This window comes from Canis lupus, chromosome 27, assembly GCF_003254725.2.
Source record: "Canis lupus dingo isolate Sandy chromosome 27, ASM325472v2, whole genome shotgun sequence".
Taxonomy (NCBI): domain Eukaryota; kingdom Metazoa; phylum Chordata; class Mammalia; order Carnivora; family Canidae; genus Canis; species Canis lupus.
The window spans coordinates 13,542,289-13,563,002 of record NC_064269.1 but is presented as its reverse complement, the minus strand read 5'-3'; the positions used below and the strand labels follow the sequence as shown (position 1 = coordinate 13,563,002).

The 20,714-nt window shown below is 41.7% G+C and overlaps 1 protein-coding gene across 1 annotated transcript in view; it reads right to left on the bottom strand.

The window, feature by feature from the left end:
- SLC2A13 (solute carrier family 2 member 13) overlaps window positions 1-17,597 on the bottom strand; it is a 363,418-nt gene extending 345,821 nt beyond the window's left edge. The window contains exon 1 of the mRNA XM_025455601.3: window positions 16,736-17,597. Within this exon, the coding sequence (XP_025311386.3) occupies window positions 16,736-17,321 (586 nt within the window). The 5' untranslated portion in view covers window positions 17,322-17,597. The remainder of the gene's footprint in view (window positions 1-16,735) is intronic.
- Window positions 17,598-20,714: the final 3,117 nt, after the last annotated feature.

The following is a 20,714-nucleotide window of genomic DNA, read 5'->3' as shown; positions in this document are numbered from 1 at the left end:
TTTTCATAACCTCTTGGTAATAAAAAAATGTACTGAGAGTGGCTTTGAGTTCACATCTACAAATTCCTTTAATCCAAGTTGGATTAAGTCAGCTAGTTACTCACTTAAAGCAAATAAGTTTAACTATGAACAGCAGCTATCTATATGCAAACCTCTAATGCTTATTTATAACTATTATTCTGAATGCTTAATACATCTAAATATTTGAAAATGGGTGCTATATTTAGAAAAATATAATTTCGAAAATGCCCCAGAACATAATGATCTCTTACACAGATGAAGATTAAATAAATGACTGTGTAATTACCAAATGAATGTCACAAAATTATGTGTTTCCTTATCAACATTCATGTTTTTCTTAATTAGGTTAAGAAGCTCATTTTTTTTAAAATGAGCTCTTCCTCCAACCTCAACATCTGTTCTTTCACAATATATGATTTACACAATACACATTTGTGTTATTTCACAATATACATTTGTAGCTATTTCATATTACTTTATGAAAAATCAAATGAAGTTATTGCCACACAATCTTTACTAAGACATTCTTGGTAGAGATGTATACATGTAAAAACTTTGTATTATACAAGTAAGACCCCTTAATTTCACTTTACGTATTATACTTTGTGCAGTAAACACTGACAGGACATATTCATTCCTATGAGTGTCATTAGATTCTTTAAAGTTTACTTATGTTGACATTATTAAAGTATCACTTATTTGTCCCAATTTATTTCACAGGAGGAGGTGGAAATAGAATCTAAAAATAAGTGTACTGTTAGAATCTTGTGTTGGGTTTTGTATACCTTAACAAAAGGCTGAATGGCAATTAAAGTTTAAATTGGCCAACTACTGACAACTAAGAGTAGCTGCATGCCATATATTTGATGAAGTTAACTTCCACTGCTTTCTGTCCAGTCCTGTATTTCAAAGTTCAAATCACACCACGAACACTTCCTATTTTCTCTCCATTTAGCCAGGATCTATGGATGTGGAACTAGGCAACTCCTCCATCTGCACTCATACTACCATGCAAGTCATAGCTCGACAGAAGATTTTCCTTACTAATGTACCAGGAAAACCTATTCAATGTAGTCTGCTCACCAATTCACGATGTTGAGGTCTGTCTACAATAGAGATAAAATGGGTGGAAAAATTCAGATCACTTAATCAAATGCAGGTACCAGTCGTCTATCTGGCACTGGGCCAGGCCACAGGGATTTTTAAAAAGGGTGAGCAAAAGACATGGTCTTCGGGATCCCTGGGTGGCGCAGCGGTTTGGCGCCTGCCTTTGGCCCAGGGCGCAATCCTGGAGACCTGGGATCGATCGAATCCCACGTCAGGCTCCCGGTGCATGGAACCTGCTTCTCCCTCTGCCTGTGTCTCTGCCTCTCTCTCTGTGTGTGTGTGTGTGACTATCATAAATAAATAAAAATTAAAAAAAAAAAAGACATGGTCTTCTTCATACCTTTAAAACTTATTGTATGGCAGAGAAGACAGCTATATGAAAACACAATCACAACAAAAACATTAATGGCTAACATGCATTGGACATTTACCAAGTACTAGGAACCATACTAAGCTTTTAACAGAAAGTACTTGCCAGGTGACCCACCTAAGAACCCTATGAAGTTCTTTGTGAAGCCAGACTGGCTAGTTCCAGGCTGACTTTATCTGTACTACTGAGCCTTGCATATTTTCCTATAGAAAACCATCTAGTTCAATGGTAAATATAATACATTTTAATAAAAGTGGTAGAGAGAAGGGATCCCTGGGTGGCTCAGCAGTTTAACGCCTACTTTCGGCCTAGGATGTGATCCTGGAGTCCCGGATCGAGTCCCACATCAGGCTCCCTGCATGGAGCCTTCTTCTCCCTCTGCCTGTCTCTACCTCTCTCTGTGTGTCTCTCATGAATAAATAAATAAAATCTTAAAAAAAAAAAAGTGGTAGAGAGAAAGGCGTAAGAAAGTATGGGATAAAAAAAAAGATAAAAAAAAAAAAAGAAAGTATGGGATAACAAGAATGGTTTCACAGGTATTCTGAGTCCTTAAAAAATTCATAGAATGGTAAACAGGAAAATCTGGCTTAAATCAGGTATTTATAGCATTATTTGATTATTTTGTTTGCTACCACAATTACTAGTGATCATGCCACTTCATTGCTATGAAGAGTCACAGGGTGACTTTGCCTGAATCATAACCCCACTTTTCATATCCAGAATTACACTGAAAGAAACTTTAAGGATCACAGCAAGATCAAGATCATGATACCTATTTTTAAAATTCCATATATTTAATACCATCTTTTAAAACTTATTATATAATACACTTGTATATATGTTTTGTCCCTTAACTTTACAACCAGATCCATAATGGAAAATAAAGTGGCTTTTATTTTTTTAAATCCTAAACAACCAGTATTTTACTACTTAATGAAATCCATAAAAAGAATATGAAATGTGGATTGAGTACTAAGAAGAGAAAAAGATGAGATTTCAAATTCCAAACACAGCATTCTCCAGGAAACAGAGTCACTGAATTTTGAAAACCGGAAGCAGAGACGACCTCAAGTTCAGGAAAAACTGATTAGGCCTCTTCAAATAGGGGTGAAATCGGACTCTCCATGCCCTTCCCATCTTGTTTTAATTCCAAGTTCAACTATAAAGATGCAACTACTAAATCATAATAATCCTTCCCACAAAACTCGTTTTCAGAACAAACATTAGAGCAACGGCAGCATTAAAGAAGCACATGTACCACATAGTAAATTTGCACTCCAGATACTCTCGCCATCATTCATCAACGTAGTTACCCTAAGAGCATCCATGGGAGTCTCTGTTTCTCAAACATGAGTCAACTTCCATTTTTTGGACTTGCAAGACTGATGAAGGATTTGCTTTAGTCCAAGGTACTGAGAACAAGGTTAGGCTTAAATGTCCTAACTGAACTTAAAAATATCTATTTTTCCCAACTACTTTAAAAAGTTTGAAACCACAGACATGAATCAGAAGTAACCCTAGAGAATATTTTATTAACCCCTTCTACAGCACAAATTTCCTATGACATGACATCTCCGATGCATACATAATCCAATCTCAGCTCAAAAATTACTCACCGGAGTTATACTGCTTTTATCTACACATGAAACATTTATTGAATGACTGCTGTGTGTGAGGTGCCATACAATGCAATGGTAAAACGGGGTAAGCAAAACCTGCTTTCACAGAGGTTACATTCTAGTGGAGGAATACAAGTAACAAATACCAGAGAAAACAGGAGAAAAACAAAGCAAGGAGAAAAAACAGAACGTAAAAAAATAAGTAATAAAAAATGGGAATAAAAATAGGGTAGGAAGTACCAGTTGCAGGAGTCTGCAACTTTAGGACAACCATAGAAATGCAAAGATGAGGGAATGACGTGGATATGTGAGGAGTGTTTTCCCAGAAGAAGAATTAGACCGTGCAAAGGTCTGGAAGGATAACGTGTGTTCCTGGAGGCCAGGACAGCTTTGAGCAGGAGGGAAGGAAAATAGCAGAGAACAAGATCAAAAAAGGAATAGGGAGAGACAAGAATAAGGCAGTGCTGCAGGCCACTGGCTTTTCCTGAGACAGCTGGTGAGCCACGGAGGGTAGCACACTGAGTGGCACTGAGGTAGCATGATCTCATTTATATCTTACAAGAATCACTGGCGGTCAAATGCAGAAAAGGCGGCAGAGGTGTCAAGGAAAAGGAAGGGTAAACAGGAGACTTGCAATGCTCCAAGTAGGAGATGCCATTTTAGATCACAGGGGAAGTGATGAAAAATAGATCCTATCTGTATTTAGAGGGTAGATTCAAAGATTTTCAGGCAGACTGGATGCAGAGCATGGGAGAAAGTCAGGGAGGACTCCAAGACTTTGGACTCAAATACCTAGTATGCCCTCACCTGGTATGTGGAAGATGGAGGGCAAAGCAGGAAGCTGGGTGAGACGCTGGGCTCCAGAGTCTGTAGGTCAAGAAAGAGGTGTGGGCTGAGATTATAGACATTCGTCAGCAAAACACAAGGCATTCTAAGCTAGGAGCCAGGCTGAGAGCACCAGAGGAATAAATGTGAACAGAGGAAGAAAAGGAGAGCTCCAAGCTCCGAGAGGGGCCTGCCAAAGGCAAGAGCTCTGAAAGACGGAGAATCGCTGAAGGAGACGAGAAGGAACAGCATAAGGCAAAAGGGAGAGGGTGGCGTCCTTGAAACCAAAGTACCTCAAGAAGGCACCATGTAGCAGTGTCCAATGCCTGTGACAGGTCAGGTAGGATTAGGCCCAAGAACTGTCTTGGGGATGAGCAACACAGAGCATGGTCATCTTAACAAGGGCAATACTGGTGAAGTGGTGAGGGCAAAACCCTTCCTGAAAAGAGGTCACAAAAGAATGAGAAGAGAGGAACTGAAGAGAAGGAATACATGCAACTGTGTCACATAAAGAAAAGGAGATAGTTACTGAAAGATGAAGTGAGGTAGAAAGGACTTTTTAAAGATGGCAAAACCAACAGCAATTTGAGCATGCTTATGGGAATGATCTAGTAGAAAGGGAAAATTTATGCAATAGAAGAGGGAAATAGCTGGGATAATGGCTTTGAACAGGAGAGGGGAGATGAGCTCTCAGACATGAGTGCGAGGCTGCACTTGGCAGGAGCATGGACAGTGCATTCATAGGAACAGAAAGAAAGCAGAGCATTTGGCAGGTGCAGGCAGGAACATTTGAGGATGCAGAGATGAGGAAGTCTGAGGACGTGCTCACTGTTTCTATTTTTCTCAGTGATAAAGTAAGCAACATCCTTTCCTGGGATACATAAAATAGTAAGATCCAAGAAATGTACATCACACATCACGGAGTCTTGTTAACTCATCCAAGGAGTTATAAAGTTAGGGGGGAAATACATTTAAGCAACTCTCATATGGCTGGATTCCTTATTTTTGTCATTTCCCAAAAACTTCATTCTGTAGAATAACAGGTAAAATCTCATTTTGAAAAAAAAATTTGTCACCGGAGTCTTTTGTTATATATGTGTCTGTGTATCCTAAAACAAAAATCTGAATTCCAGGTGAAGTTATAATAATGAATATATAAAGACAATAGTGACAGAAGTTAAAGACCATTTTGCCACATGTCAACTACATATACAATGTTATGCCTTATTTCAAACTCTAAGTCCAGCCATGATTTTCTTATATAGCTGTTAACCAGATTCCATTCTTTGGGCTGCTTATTTGTGGATGTGGATGTATCCCAGGAATGCATGGTTTCATCTTAACGGCCATGTAATGTTCTCCCACATAATCATTTCCTAATCGCTTAGAGGCTCCCCGTCTCTCCGTTTTTTGTTGTTTTTTAGAAAGCTCAAGCAAGCGAGGGCAGGGGGATGAGGACAGAAGGAGAGAGAGAGAGAGTCCTCAAGGAAAACTCCCTGAGCCGGAGCCACCATGCAAGGCTTGATCCCAGGACCCTGAGATCATGACTTGAGCTGAAATCAAGAGCTGACCGCTCAACCGACTGAGCCATCCAGGCACCCCTCCCCCAGTTTTTTAAAATTACATACTGTACATCTATAAATATCTTCACACAAAATGAGGTTTTTATTTCCTTATACTATAACCTCTCAAGTGAAATTTCCAGATCGAAGAACATCAGCAGTTTACAAATGAATTCCAAAAGCATAGACCTGACATTATTAACTTCTCTACTGCAGTGTTTAATTTGCTACTAATATCTATCATACTTCAAAATAGGCTTATTGAGTTAGTGAACAAAAGAACAAATGAATTAAACATGTTAAACATGCCAGGATATTATGTAGAACATTCTCTACAAAAAAAATTATTCCAGGGCCGCTTGGATGGCTCAGTTTGGTGAAGTGTCTGCCTTTGGCCCAGGTCATGATCTCAGGGTCCTGGGATCGAGCCCTGTGTCAGGATCTCGCCTCTGTGGAGAGTCTGCTTCTCCCTCTCACTCTGCCTCTGCCCCTTTTCTTGGCTTGTGCTCTCTCTTGCATGTGCACGCTCTCTCTACGGGAATAAAATCATTAAAAAATTAAAATTAAAAAAAATTATTCCAATTTATTTTACAATCAGAAAAGCTTTTCCTAAGGTACAACTAGCCAAGTTGTTCCCAATGTGCTAAATTAGTAAGTATGATGTAACCCTAATTTTCACTTCTAATTATTAACAAGGTTAATAACACTTTTCTAAGAGTTTATTTACTAACCACATTTACTATGCTGTAAATAGTCTATTTAATATGCTATGAGCATATTTTTCATTAGATAAATGTACCATGATATTTTTCTAATCTGTCACCTTGTTTTTAAAATCTCTGAAGGTTTCAAAAATTATAATAAATATAATGAACCATGTCATCAAAAAAGATCAAAGAAAATCACTACATTCCTATTTTTTAAACTTTAGATTCTTAAACCAATATATTAATGAGAAAAATCTAAATTTCATTTACATTTTATTCATATTATTTCCTTTTCTCATTTAATAATTCTCTTACCTGTGGTCTTATCTGACTTGTTGAATACTAAACCCCTACAAATAGCTGGATCTATTGCTGAAATTGTTATTCCGTTCTACTCATCTCTCTTCTGACTTTAATAATATACGATTATGCCATTTAGTAATATGTTGTATATCTGGAGTAATTTCTATCTAGTCTTTCATTACTATTCCGCCAACCTCATCACCATTCCTTTGACAATCATTTTTAGAATTCCACAAAGTACCTTACGAGGATTTTAATTACACACATGTAATTAAGTTACATGAAGTACATTAAATCCATCTACTAATGTAGGAAATATCATTGTGACTATTTTAGCTTTCATAATCAAGAACTGGATTTCTCATATAATGGAGAGCTAGGGCACACATTGGTCCTTGATCAGAAACCTGTATTTGAATCTCAGTACTGTTACTAACAGTGATTTACCTAACCTCTCTGCATTTCCTTTAATTCACTTGCACTACAGAAAATATGAATCTTCTTGGTTAATGAGTGACTACACATAAAACACACCCACACACAGGCATAAAGGATGAGCTTTGGCTTCAGGATCTACCATATTTTGAATTTTTACAATACTTCTAATAAGGTGCCTGTAAGTAAGCATTACACCCCAGGAAATGAAGATTAGGGATCTTCAGAGACAAAATTCAAGGAAAAATGGCATATTGTTAGAACTCTAGGTTTTTTGGATGAATTTTAAAATCAGAAATCATTTAAAACAGATAAGTACAAAATGAAAGATTCTGTAAGAATTCCCAACAAGAATAAAGGGGAATGGAGAAAAAAAATGAGTGGAAAATATCAGAAAGGGAGACAGAACATGAGAGACTCCTAACTCTGGGAAAGGAACAAGGGGTGGTAGAAAGGGAGGTAGGCGGGGGATGGGGGTGACTGGGTGACGGGCATTGAGGGGGACACTTGATGGGATGAGCACTGGGTGTATATGTTGGTAAATTGAATACCAATAAAAAATAAAAAAAACTAAAAAAAAGAAAAGAATTCCCAACAAGCTTGTGTTCAACCGGCATGACAAAGGACAGGAATAGTTTTGGGTTTTGTGTTTTCTGCATGTTTTCCAGCCCCACTAACTTAACTGCTGGGCAGGTGAGGAGGCCTGTGGTTCCTGCACAACTTCTGAGATATTCACGCTATTTACCTACAAAATCACAGATGGCCACGTGACACCAATTTTGCTTGTCCAAAAATAATGGAAGGAGGAGTATCAGAAGTCATTTTCTCTATGATTTTATAGAAATATTAGAACCAGGTAGGCTTGGCAGTAAGTGCTTCAGATTTTATCCTAATATTAATTTATAATGATACCTGCATTTCAAGAATCTATGAAGTCCACTGTTAGATGTGCTCGCAACTTATTTTCAGTCATTATACTTTTCTCTTAAAACTCCAAGCAGCTGCTAACCAAACATTAAATGGTCATGGTTTAGTCCTTGAACACGATGCATAGAATTTTAGTTCCCAATTTTCTATGTTGTAGGGAATGAGTGCCTGACATGGAGTCATAAACTAAGCCCAAAAATACGATAATGGTATTTTATATAAAAGCTTCTATTACCAAAATTCTTTTTATTCCAAAGCTATTACTTTCACGGTTTGATTAAAACTATTCATTCTTTGCCTCTTAAAAGGCAGATATATCTTTCCCATTGGGAGCTGAACTATAGTGTCTATAAACAAGCATATGAAATACTGTATTATAAGACATATCTAATATCACAGCTCCAACTAATCCCTTACCACAAGCCAAGATTATACTCTAACAAATAGGTTCACATTTTTGCTATTTTCTTATTCAATTCCTACACCTAGCCAAGAAAAACTGCTTGCTCTCCTCCCTTCCTCCCCACCACTAGAAAAGTATCCTTCTCCCCGAGGACCTATGTTCATAATCTTCTCAAAGATCCCAGTTCAATGGGATCCCTGGGTGGCGCAGCGGTTTGGCGCCTGCTTTTGGCCCAGGGCGCGATCTTGGAGACCCAAGATTGAATCCCACATCGGGCTCCCGGTGCATGGAGCCTGCTTCTCCCTCTGCCTATGTCTCTGCCTCTCTCTCTCTCTGTGACTATCATAAATAAATAAAAATTTTAAAAAAAAGAAAATAAAGAACTGTCTCAAAAAGAAGTCAACATTTAAAAAAAAAAAAAAAAAAAGATCCCAGTTCAAGAGTTCATCTGTCTTGCTAAAAGTAAATCTTATACAAACTAAACACCTGAAAGACAGTACTGTCCCAATTTCAAGTTACTCATTCTGTCCTTCAAATTTGTTCAATTTATATTATGGAATTTTTACTCATCAGTTAAAATTGTTAGATTTTAATGTTTATCATAACTATCATTTCCCCTGATTGTAAAATATTGGTAGAGTGAGGATGGGAATGGCTACACCTGGTAACAAGAGCTACCGTTTTATTAATACCCAGGTACTTGTACATGCACAAGTTCATTTACTTTTTTTACAACAACCTTATTTCCTAAGCGTTATCATAACATTCACTTTAGAGACATGGAAACTAAAAAAAAAAAAAAGAGAGAGAGAGAGAGAGAGAGAGAGACATGGAAACTGAGGCACATGGTGGTAATCTACCAAGGTTACACAGCTTATGTGTGAGTATTTGACAAACAGTGATGCTTTACTTTGCCAGGTACCGTGAAAGCAATTTACAAGATAAACTCATTTAATCCTCAGAACTACCCTTTAGATGGGTATTATCCCCATTTTTCAAATGAGGAAACTGAAGCACTAGACATAACACTATCACCCAGGTCAGGTCGTAAGTGGCCAGCCAGGGTGTGAGTCAGAGGCTTCAAGCTTCCTCATGCTACTACACTTTCTGAATTAACAGTGCAACAATTAAATACATACCTGAAGTTTCTAAGTGTTCAACTATAGCAATGTCCTGTTGAGAACTGAATTTATGCATTATTTAGTCTTATACATTCAGTCTACATATTTTTTTAAAAGACCTATTTAAGAGAGAGCAGCAGAGACCAACTAAGAAAGCTTTCACAATAAAGCTGGACCTAGAAGGACGAGGAAATATCCTACAGATACTTCTATCATAGGATTAACAACACATTACTGTGTTCTCATGTTTGTCTTTCCCAGTAGACTTAGGTCTTTTGAAAACAGGGACTATTTTTATCTTAGTCTCCCTAGCTCTCAACAAAGTCATCACTCAGAATATGGCTGTGGGACAGGGGTAGAGAGAATGTCATGGAAAAGCCCATTCCAAAAAGAGATCATAAGCTTAAAGGAGAAAGCAGAAAAGGCATTTTTTAAATTTTAGTTGCTGTACCATAGGCAGTATCTCCATGCTGTCGAACTCCCAGAGCCGCATTCCACACAGCAGCCCTGATTACAGGCATCCTTTATAAGCCCTGAGCAAGGGAAAGAAAGGCCTAACCAACTTTGCTTTTCTCATTGCCACTCCTTGATATGCCACGGCTGTACTTTGAAGAACCTATTTTAAAAGTTTATATTTTAGGGCAGCCCCGGTGGCACAGCGGTTTAGCACTGCCTGCAGCCTGGAGTGTGATCCTGGAGACCCGGGATCGAGTCCCACATCAGGCTCCCTGCGTGGAGCCTGCTTCTCCCTCTGCCTGTGTCTATGCATCTGTGTGTGTGTGTGTGTGTGTGTGTGTGTGTGTGTGTGTGTGTCTTTCATGAATAAATAAAATCTTTAAAAAAAAAGTTTATATTTTAGGGGCACCTGGGTGGCTCAGTGGTTGAATGTCTGCCTTTGGCTCAGGTCGTGATCCGGGGTCCCTGCAGAGAGCCTGCTTCTCCTTCTGCCTATGTGTGTGCCTCTCTGTCTCTCTCATGAATAAATAAAATCTTTAAAAAAAAAAAGTTTATATTTTAAAAACAACATCCACCTAATATCATGGAAAACAATTATGCTAATTTTGTCACAGAGTGGTTGAGCATGGACAGACTCTAAAGCCAGACCTCTTGGGAACCAACTCAGGCTGCATCACTCAGGAGCTTTGTGACCATGAAAAAATTACTTCCTCTCTTTCTGCCTAAATGTCTTCATCAAAAGGAAAAATATCATATGGTCCAATAGATTATTATGAAGATTACATGAATATATGCAAAACATTGAGCAGAGTGCCTGGCCTGGAAGGAGCACAGAACAAGTGTTAGGTATTGTTTCCAGGGCACCGGCAGCTAAACTGATTGCTGATTCACATTGTGCCATGAGGAATGACTGCTGAGACTTTCTTTCCCTGTGCAGGACAGAGACATGATGACATCAGGTAAAGAAGAACGCTGGTGCCACCATACAACAGTGCCCCCCCCCCCCCCCCCCCGTGATACTGTGGTAGTGCTATGATTGAAATTCCTGCCATGTGGCTTCTGACACATGCTCCAGACCACACCAATCCAAACAGTGGTGCCAATATTTAATAAAAGACCTAAGTATAAAGCATGCAGTACTCCCACTAAAGGTTTTTTTTTTTTTTTAAGATTATTTATTTATTCATGAGAGACTCAGAGAGAGAGAGAGGCAGAGACACAGGCAGAGGGAGAAGCAGGCTCCATGCAGGCAGCCTGATGTGAAACTTGATCCCAGGACTCCAGGATGGTGACCTAAGGTCAAAGGTAAACACTCAACCACTGAGCCACTCAGGTGCCCCCAACTAAAGTTTAGAAGTATCTATAAAGCTTGGCAATTTTTTCTCTCTACATCAGGGGAAATTAAATTTTAAATGTGGAAAAAACATTTTGGGGTTTCTGGTGAGTACAGATTTTCCTCCTGACAATGAAAGTTTTTTTTTTTCCTCCCACTCAAGTGTTGCTACTACTTACTGTGAAGGTCAAAAGAAAGTTAAGAGAAATCAAAAGTTGTAGACAGGAAGGATGCATGAAGGAAAGGAAAATAGTCTCCTGGGCTTTTCAGTAAGAAGGCAAAGACTGCTATTTGAGATCTACCCCAGGTTCTATATCATTAGATGTGTTAAAGCCAAAGACATCAGTGTGAAGGCAGCCAACTTAGACTGTATTCTGACTTTGAGCTTCAAATATACAAAGAAATATGAATGGATGAAAAAGAAATGTTTTATACTGATATACCATGAACAACTTCATAGAACTCATGTTAACAGATTTCTGTAGTCTTACCGACAACTCACTCGAGGAGGGTGTTGCAACATTAACCAAGCAAACGTAATTAGCTCATAATCCTCAATGTACCCCTGCAATGTCAATGCCACCAGAGAGAAGAGTACAGGGGGCTTTGTACATACATACAATGTGTGTAAAACAAGGAAACAGAGGAAATAAAACAAAGTTTTACTTTACCTGTCAGGTTCATACAGGTAGAAAGCAGAAATCCAACAAAGAAATTCTGCTTTAAAAGATGAAACTGAAAGGGGAAGGGGAGGAGTAAGCAGGGAGTAAGTAGGAAAAAAAACCTGATGGCAAAAAATAAAATTACATCAGCTATTATTTTAAAAATCTGGTTGATTCTGACTAACCCTGCATTCCTTGCTTTTGATCAAACAAGATTTTGTATTTGCTTTGCCACAAAGAATAAGAATTCAAAGTGCTATTTGGAGGAAAAAAAAAAGTATTTTTTAACAATGTTACTCTACGGGTTATAACAGACTGATCACAGGCTGCAATATGCAGCCACAAACTGTGTTCCAGTAGAGGGAGTACTGGGCCAGGAGAAAGTGATAGAAATCTAAGATTAATTCAACAAACCCAGTGCTGTATAAATTCATACGTCAGTTCTCAGTAAAGGTTTTGAATATTGGTGAATATCTGTTTAGACTCTTCTTGATACTTGCTACACAGGCACTAAATCATTGCTTATTATGAGCAGTAGAGTAAATGCCAACACTGTGGAGAAAGGACTAATCAGTCGGTCCCAGGACTCAATGCAAGAAAAGAACAAAACCAACCAGAGGAACCAAAGGAAACTCTGGTGAAAAAAAAACCTCAAGTCATGCCCTATTCAAACAAGCACCCAGTAAGATGATTTTGTTGTAAAAAGAAAACCAAATCCTTAAACTAAATCAAACACCAATACCCAATTTCTGATGCTTCTTTTATGACATGACTCATTTAATACGGATCAACTACACTCTACAGCTTATCTTTTTCAAAGGTTTCTGTTGAAGGCCCCACGGAATCTTCCTTTTCCAGTAATTCATGGCCACTTGCTAGGCTTTACCCACCCTGCAGTAACCATCTCAGCAGAGGCTTTCTAATACTACAAAATTCAAAGAGGCAAGAAGGTTTGGGGAAGAAAATAAGAGTTTAAAAGCAAAAAGGGGGAGGGGGAAGACCAAATACAAAGGATGTTTAATCTGACCACATCGTTTATCGCTAAAAACCTCCCATGACTGTCCCTGTATAGGCACTGCCAAATAATCCCTATTCAGTCTAACCCTCCCCCCAAAATAACATCCTAGTTTCATGAGCACCCCCATTGCCACCCTTCACTCACTTTATGCTTCAAATACTGCTTTGATTTTTCTAGGTCTTTATACCCACTGTTAATGCTACCTTAAATGCCCAGCAAAAGACTCTGACTCTGTTTTTTTTTTTTTTTTAAATCTTGACTTTGTACCAGTGACCCTGTCATTTAACTGCTATGAACTGTTCCTACATCCAGCAAAAGAGGACCTGTTCCCCATCTATTTCAGTCAGGATTAAAATAACACGTGTAATGAAATAACACATGTAAAGTAATGCAGGATGCCTACTAGGAACTAAAGCACTGAATATTAGCTCTTTTCCCAGCTCCCTCTACATCTGAACTCCTACTCACCCTTCAAACCCCAGTTTCAGTATTTTTCTGTAAAACCTCCTAGGTGTTCTATTTACTTCCCCCTAAAAGAATCAACTGCCTACTCTTCTGTTGCCAGTACCTCTTAGAGAAACTTCTATTGTATTTTAATTGTTTGTTGATGGTCTTTCCATTTTATTAAGAGAATGAACACCTCCAGGGTGGGATTTTTATCTAATTACTGCCTACGCCAAATCTGACAGAAATCAATAATGGAAGCTTAATTAGCATTTGTTGAATAGATAAATGAATGATTGCATTAAAGTATTAGAAACTAAAACCCTTGGATGGCCTTTCAAATATTTTGTTGATAACTTTTTTTAAATAATGAACGGTCCTCTCTTAAAGTGGTATCCTAACAGAAGTGGAATTTTTTTTTAATGTTTCTGCTCACTATTCCAATTAGTAAGTGCCTCCCATAGGCTAGGAATACACATCAGTGAACAAAATGAACAAAAGCCCTGTTCCCATGGGTTTTATATTTACCACAGGTAAATCTGTGGAAGAAATTCTCATTGCAAACTTATCTAAAAAACAAACAAACAAACAAAAAACAGCAAAAGCCACATCTTGTTATTCATCATTTGTTAAGTATCAAAAGGGCCAAACAAACAAAAAAAAACCTTCCCACCATGCATAAAATTTAACTATTCAAAAAAAGTAGCATGAAATTCACCCAGATTTTACCTACTAAGCAAGCGAAAATGATTTAATGTCCTCCCATCCTCCTCCTTCTCAAAAAAAAAAAAAAAAAAAAAAAAAGATTCATGTTAGGGACACATTTCCTTGTAGCTAAAAATAATTCTGTGACTTGTCCTTTGGGAGGTAATTCTTGCGCATTTTAAGGATTTTACATGTACAATTGCATGCTGTGCATAATCCTAATTCCAAATGTAGTCTATTTCAAAACCTGTTTATGATTTAGCTTTCTACACTTTATAAGTAAAGGTGGCTTTTATGATACTTTGTATCAGGGCTTCTATTCTAAGAGTGTGTTTCAGAGGAGATGGCTCACACCCTAAGACTAAATCAGGACCAGGTCTTAACTGGGATGCGCTGGCAGGCAAGCAGAAGGAGGCTGTGAGACACACAGGTAGTTCCTGCACATCAACCTTTCCAATCTTGCCTCCTGCTTCATCCTCTGTGTTGCATCCACCTTCCACCCCAAGCATGCCCTGTGCTGTCTTTACTCACCCCCTGGCTTAGAAGGTCCTTTCTCCCTCTGTTAGAACACTACTCACACATCAACATACCATTGCTATGAAGAAGAGCTTCCAGCTTCCCTCTGTTAGGGTAACCGTACTGATCCTGAATGCATCAGCCCTTGTCTCCACGAGATACCTTCTAGAGCCTAGCAAGTTCTACCTGGCTTTATTCCCACCTGCTACTCTCACTAGAGTTAAATGCTCCTCACCATGCTGCGGCTTACATCTGGGTGGAGACCTGACACACAACAGGACCTCAATTTTCCCAGCAGATAAAAAAAAAAAAAAAAAAAAAGGAGTAAACAGAGTATCCCAAATACCCAATACCTGCCACAGCTCAAGTCCAGAAAGCTTTCAAAGATCTCCGCAAAACATTATTCAATTTCAAAAATCACAAGAGTCAGTCTTACTGAACAAACCTTGCCACCTAAAATTATGTTATTTTTAGGTCAGAAGAAACAATAAATGTGGTTCAGGCGTCCCAAGCAGAGAATGCTGAAAATAATGAGAAAAGAATCCTGACCCTTTGATTTTAACCACAGGTTATTTATCGACGGGATCTGAAGGCACAGGTAGTTCCTCCACACAGAGTTTCATCTCAGCTGTGCTTTTTGGTCATTTTGGACTTTAATGTGCCAACTTAATATTTTACTGAGAGCCTTGCCTGCTTCACTAATTGAAACAGTGAAATAAAACGAAGGTCAGTGACGACAGATTTGGGATATGAAGTGCAGTGAGCTGAAGTTTAGGCTCATGGTTCCTAAATGTGGAGCTGTGTAATTGGGGCTCACTTCCCCTTAGACACACACTACAAGGAAAGGAGTGAAAACCATGTCAAGTTGGTGAATGGACAAATTATTAGGAGTCCCAGGTTTAAAGAGTTTTCATCGAGCCCCAGCCATAGAGAAAAAAAAATACTTCAACAGCACTCTAAAGGAGACAAACTGAATTATAAAATGAAACATTTAAGAAGCATCAGCAGCCTTCTTAAAAAAATTACTAGTGAGATTTATGTCTCAACCCCCTACTTTTCCCTCAAAAGTGCTTTCTAATAATACCAAGGACATTTCCAAATGGGTCCTGTCTGCCAAGAACTTGCCAATTGTGCCTCCCCTGCTCAGCAACCAGGGTGAAAAAAAAAAAAAATCAATGCCAGGAGAACCTTAATCCTTTCATTTTTGAAGTAATTGCAAACATCCATCTTGCTGGGCATTTATCCACAGGGGGAGTGGCTCCTAAATGAATTTAATAAGTGAACATGACCTTTTGTAGATAATTTGGTTCCCAACGGGAAAGCAAGAGAGGCAAAACGAAAGAGAATGGGTGGATATGGATTTAAAGGAAAAAGTTAGAAAAAGAGAGAAGGAATTCGTCTGGTTAAAATATGAAAGCAAGCAGCAGTACAACAGTAAGAGCAAAAAAAGAGAGAAAAATAAGAATACATGACTAGAGAAGGAAAAAAGTGTACAGGTGGCAAAGAACAGAGTCCAGAATCGCCTGATTAACTTTAAAAAATTATCCTACTGGGATTTTTTTTTTTTTATTAAAAGAGTTTGTTCATTCATTCATGAGAAACGAGAGAGAGAGAGAGAGAGAGAGAGAGAGAGGGGGGGGGGCAGGCAGAGGCAAAGGCAGACGGAGAAGCAGGCTCCATGCAGGGAGCCCGATGTGAGTGAGACTCGATCCCGGGACCGTGGGATCACGCCCCGAGCCGAAGGCAGATAGATGCTCAACCGCTGAGCCACCCGGGCGTCCCTCTTACTGGGAATTGAAGTCTGCGCTGAGGTTCGGAGTTTGGAATCCCCAGAGGCAAGGCGCTAGCAGCAGAAAAAGAAAGGGAGAGAACGCAGGAAAGCGATCTTCCCGCTCCTAAAACTCTAGAGGGGCATCAGGCAGGGCTGGATCAAGGTTCCTAGGAGCGCTAAGGAGATGCCCCCGTCGCGCGGATTCGCTTGTCCGCGGGCGGCGGAGGGTTCCTGGTGGGTCGGGGGAGCCGGCAGCGAATACGGCCCCGCAGCCCGTCCGCGGGGTGACACACGCGCGCACACACACACGCGCACACACACGCGCGCGCTTGCTAGCGGAGCCAGCCAAGCAGCCGGGCGTTCTCGGGCCCAGCCATCCCCCGACGGGGCCCCGGCGGGCGCCGAGGGCAGGCGGCCGGCCCCGACTCACCGATGCCGAGCCCCACGACCAGCCGGCCGGCGAGCAGCGTCTCCCGGTTCCCGGCCGCGGCCAGCACCGCGGAGCCGGCGGCGAAGAGCGCGCTGGCCAGCAGGATGGCGGCGCGGCGGCCGAACACGCCGTTGAGGGCCCCGCCGGCCAGCGCCGAGACGGCGGCCGCCCCCACCGTGCTGGACACCAGCAGCTCCTGCCACAGCGCGTCCAGGCTGAGCTGCCGCTTGAGCAGCAGCATGGCCCCCGACACCACGCCGGTGTCGTAGCCGAACAGGAAGCCGCCGAGCGCCGAGAACACGGCCGCCACGTACACGAAGGCGGGGGTCTCGTCCTGCTGGAACTGCCGCCGCGCCGCGCGCTCCAGGTCCCCGCCGCCGCCGCCGCCGCCGCCGCCGCCCGCGCCCCCGCCCGCGCCCCCGCCCGCGCCCTGCAGGCTGGCGCTCGACTCGGCGGCCGCCAGGAGGCTGCGCTCCCCGGCCGTGCTCGCCGCGTCCGGCTCCTGCTGCTTCCTGCGCCGCTCGCCCATGAGGCTGCTCAGGCTCCGCAGCGTGTACTCCACATTCTCGCTCGCCTTGCGGGACATAGGGCAGGGGCCCGGGACCCCCCGGGGCGGGCGCGCGGGCGGGCTCTCCGAGGGCTGGGGAGCCCGGGCGGCCGGGAGCAGCGGCCGCCGCCTTCCTCCTCCCGGCTCCCGCTCCCGCTCCCGCTCCGGCTGCCGCCGCTCCGGGGAGAAAGTTGCGGGCGGCCGAGCTCCGGCGCCGCGGCGGACTCGCGGGCTGGCGGGGCTCACTCTGCACTCACGCCCCGCGCCTGCCTGCCGAGCTGGCGCTGCGGAGCGGGCGGGACGCGGGAGGCGGGACGCGGGAGGCGGGAGGCGGGGCGGGGGCGGGGCCGCGGTCACGTGCTCCGGGCCCGGGGGCGGAGCCTCCCGCGGCCCCGCCCCCCCGCCTGGGTGGGGCCCGGCTCCGGCCCCAGAGACCTCTCGACCCCGCCCCCTCCCGCCCTCTCCCGCCCTAGCGCGACCTCCGACCGCGGCTCCTTGATTTAGGGAGCTGGCATCTGCAAGGAATCGACCCCGGCTCGGCTCGACCGCAGCTGGGGGGGCAGGCCAGTGTGGGAAGGCCAGGGAATAGGCTCCCAGAGTAGGGCTAGGGAGACACCCCCTTCAAACATCCTGAGGGGCCTTCTAACAGACTGCGGATGGCCAAAGCTAGGAAGGGCCTAGGAAATAGATCCCGCTTTCTTTTATAATATTGTGACATAAATTTGTTCTGCAGCCTCCTGGGCTGTGCTCTGTCCCATGTCTATAGGCAGTCTCCCCTCACTGCCAGGAACCTCCTCCACTCATGCTTATGGTAAGGACACGGTACATCCTAATTCTTGAGGGCAGAGATAACGTATGTGGCCCAGGCGAATGCCAAAGCTCCTTCCATGAGTCCCTGATGTGTAAAAAGAAAATTTACATTAATGAATGCATTCCACTCGTGTATAACCAGGTACTTCCCAGGGGTAGAAAGGAGGCACCTAGAATCCCATGTGTGATTTAAGGCATCCTCCACCTTCCTCCCCCAAAAGGCTCACCAAAAAAAAAAAAAAAAAAAAAAGAAGGATGTGCCTTATTCCCCTGAAACAAAGCAAAGAGGGCATCATTTGTGACCGAGTTTTTAAACTGTTGAATTGCCTATTGTTGAGTCCCCTACCTCCACTTTACGTCCTTTGTCAATCATCTTACACAGTTCTGCTTCAAAAGAGAAAGATTACCTTGTCTCTCTAATTTGCTCTCATTCTTCAGGCTGAGGGTATGAGTTAAAGCAGCATAAGATTCTATTTCTTAGGGCTCCGGGGCCCTTATTTCCTTTATTGGAGCAAGAAGTTGTTAGCCCGACGCCTAAGATAGTCTATTTTCCTCTTAGAGAAAAGGATTTTGTCATCCCTACTTCAATAAAAAGTTTTATTAGAATTTGTCAAAATTGCTTTCATTTGGATTGTCTGTCATGATTATCTCCAAATTATGGCACTTTCTTTTCCAGAAACCGGGAAAAATGAATGAATGAGCTCAGAAGGTTTAACTGATTGTGTGGCTTTAAAGCAAGGCTCTATCATCATCCCCAGGGATCAGTTAAACAGAAAGAGCTTTTAGCTCCGGAGCAATGAACTCTTTAATATTCAAACTTCAGGAAAGATTCAGGTGAGAGCGCCTCTTTTTCCACGTCTACTATAGAAAACCTGCGCCCCCTGGTGGTGAATCGATTCCCCTCTTGTAAAGAGCCCGGCTCCGCAGGATGAGAATCAGCCGATACTGTTAACAGTTGCTCTTGCTGAGCTGCAACAAACTGCCTCTTACTCCAAGCAGGTGTAGTGAGTACTCCTGAGCATCCCTTGCTGTAAATTCAGATTTTTGTGTCACGGAACAGTAAACTACATAAAATGTTTCTGTTCTGTATCATCGGGGCATTTATGTATCTAAGGCCAGGTTACATCTCAAAGGAAATATGACATGAAAAAAAAAGGCATCAGTAAATTTAGTAGAGTTCTCCTTGGTATTGGAAGGAGACGAGTTCATTTTAGCACAAGAGCAGAATCTTAAGCGGAGTTCCCTAAGTCCTGCCCCAGGTGCAGATTTTGGAGAAATGGAAAGCTCATCAGGAGACAATCAAAAAACATGAGTCCCATCACTATCGCTGTTTTACTGTGCAACTTGAGACAAAGCTATAGATTAGTTTGTGCTTTGTTTTTTTCCTTTTTATTTGCAAAGCAGATAAATGGTGCAGCGACTACTCATTGACTAGAGAGAGCATGAAAACGTATTTTGAAATAGAATTGGTTGCCATTACACAGTAAATAATAATTATAAGCATCATTATTGGTTTGCAAGATAAGTTCTAAAGCCCCTGTTTTAAGTACATTAGCTTTACAAACATCCAGGAATACTAGTGACTTGCCACAGAAGAGGGTAAGAAGAGAGAGGTTTTAGTTACACTGCTATAGATCCTGAATATCAGACAAATATATTGGTTACTAAATCAATAAACGTTGTTGTTGTTGGGAGGGGCGGAGGTTAGTAGCACAGTGTTGTCTTTGTGTTAATTGGCTCTTTATTTTTAACTTTATGAGTAACTGATCCTTGTGAAGCAGTCTAAGAAAAAAAAAAAAAACATAAATCTCTTCCCAATCATCTCTCCTGCCATAATAGCCCCCCTTCTTCAGAGATAACCACTCCTACTCCTTTGACATTTATCTTTCTAGAAATTTCCCTATGAATCTATATGTATGAATCTATACACAATAAAATGCAGAGGTTGTTTTGTTTTTTGTGCTATATAGATTGCAAAGGAGAAAAAACCCCAATCAACTGGTTTAAGCTAAAAATCATGGGGGAAAAGGGAGACTTTATCAGCTCTTGTCTCTGAAAAGTCTATAATAGGCTGATTTCAAAGTAGCTGGATGAAGGACTCAAACTCCAGGATGTCACCAGGAGGAGAGACCTTGCTCCATCTCTGCATTCTGCTTCTTGCTAGTTAAGCTCCACTTTCAAAAGCCACCTGACAGTCACGCGGCTACAGGAAGCTCCAAACTCTATCCACTAAGGGTCTAAGATCTAATTCTATATGTCTAAGGGTCAAAAAAAAAAAAGGATTTCTTTCTCTGAAGTCCTTAAAAATGTATTGTACAGTATCCAGTTGGATCGGTCAATTATGTGCCCATCCATAACCCAATTACCATAGTTGAGAGATTGCTTGTTGACCAGTGAGGGCCTAACTGTGCCCACACCTTGAGCTATGAGTGGAAGTAAATCATATGGCTGAGGTTGTGAAATCCAGGGTACTATTTTGCCAGAAGACAAGTAAAGAAATACTGGACCATTAAACAAACAAGTTTGAGTTACCGTAAGTAGCTAGTACAATGACAAGGCATAAAAACCAAGTAAAGAATTTCAAGAATGAGAGACTAGCTAAGAGAATCAAATATATTGCAT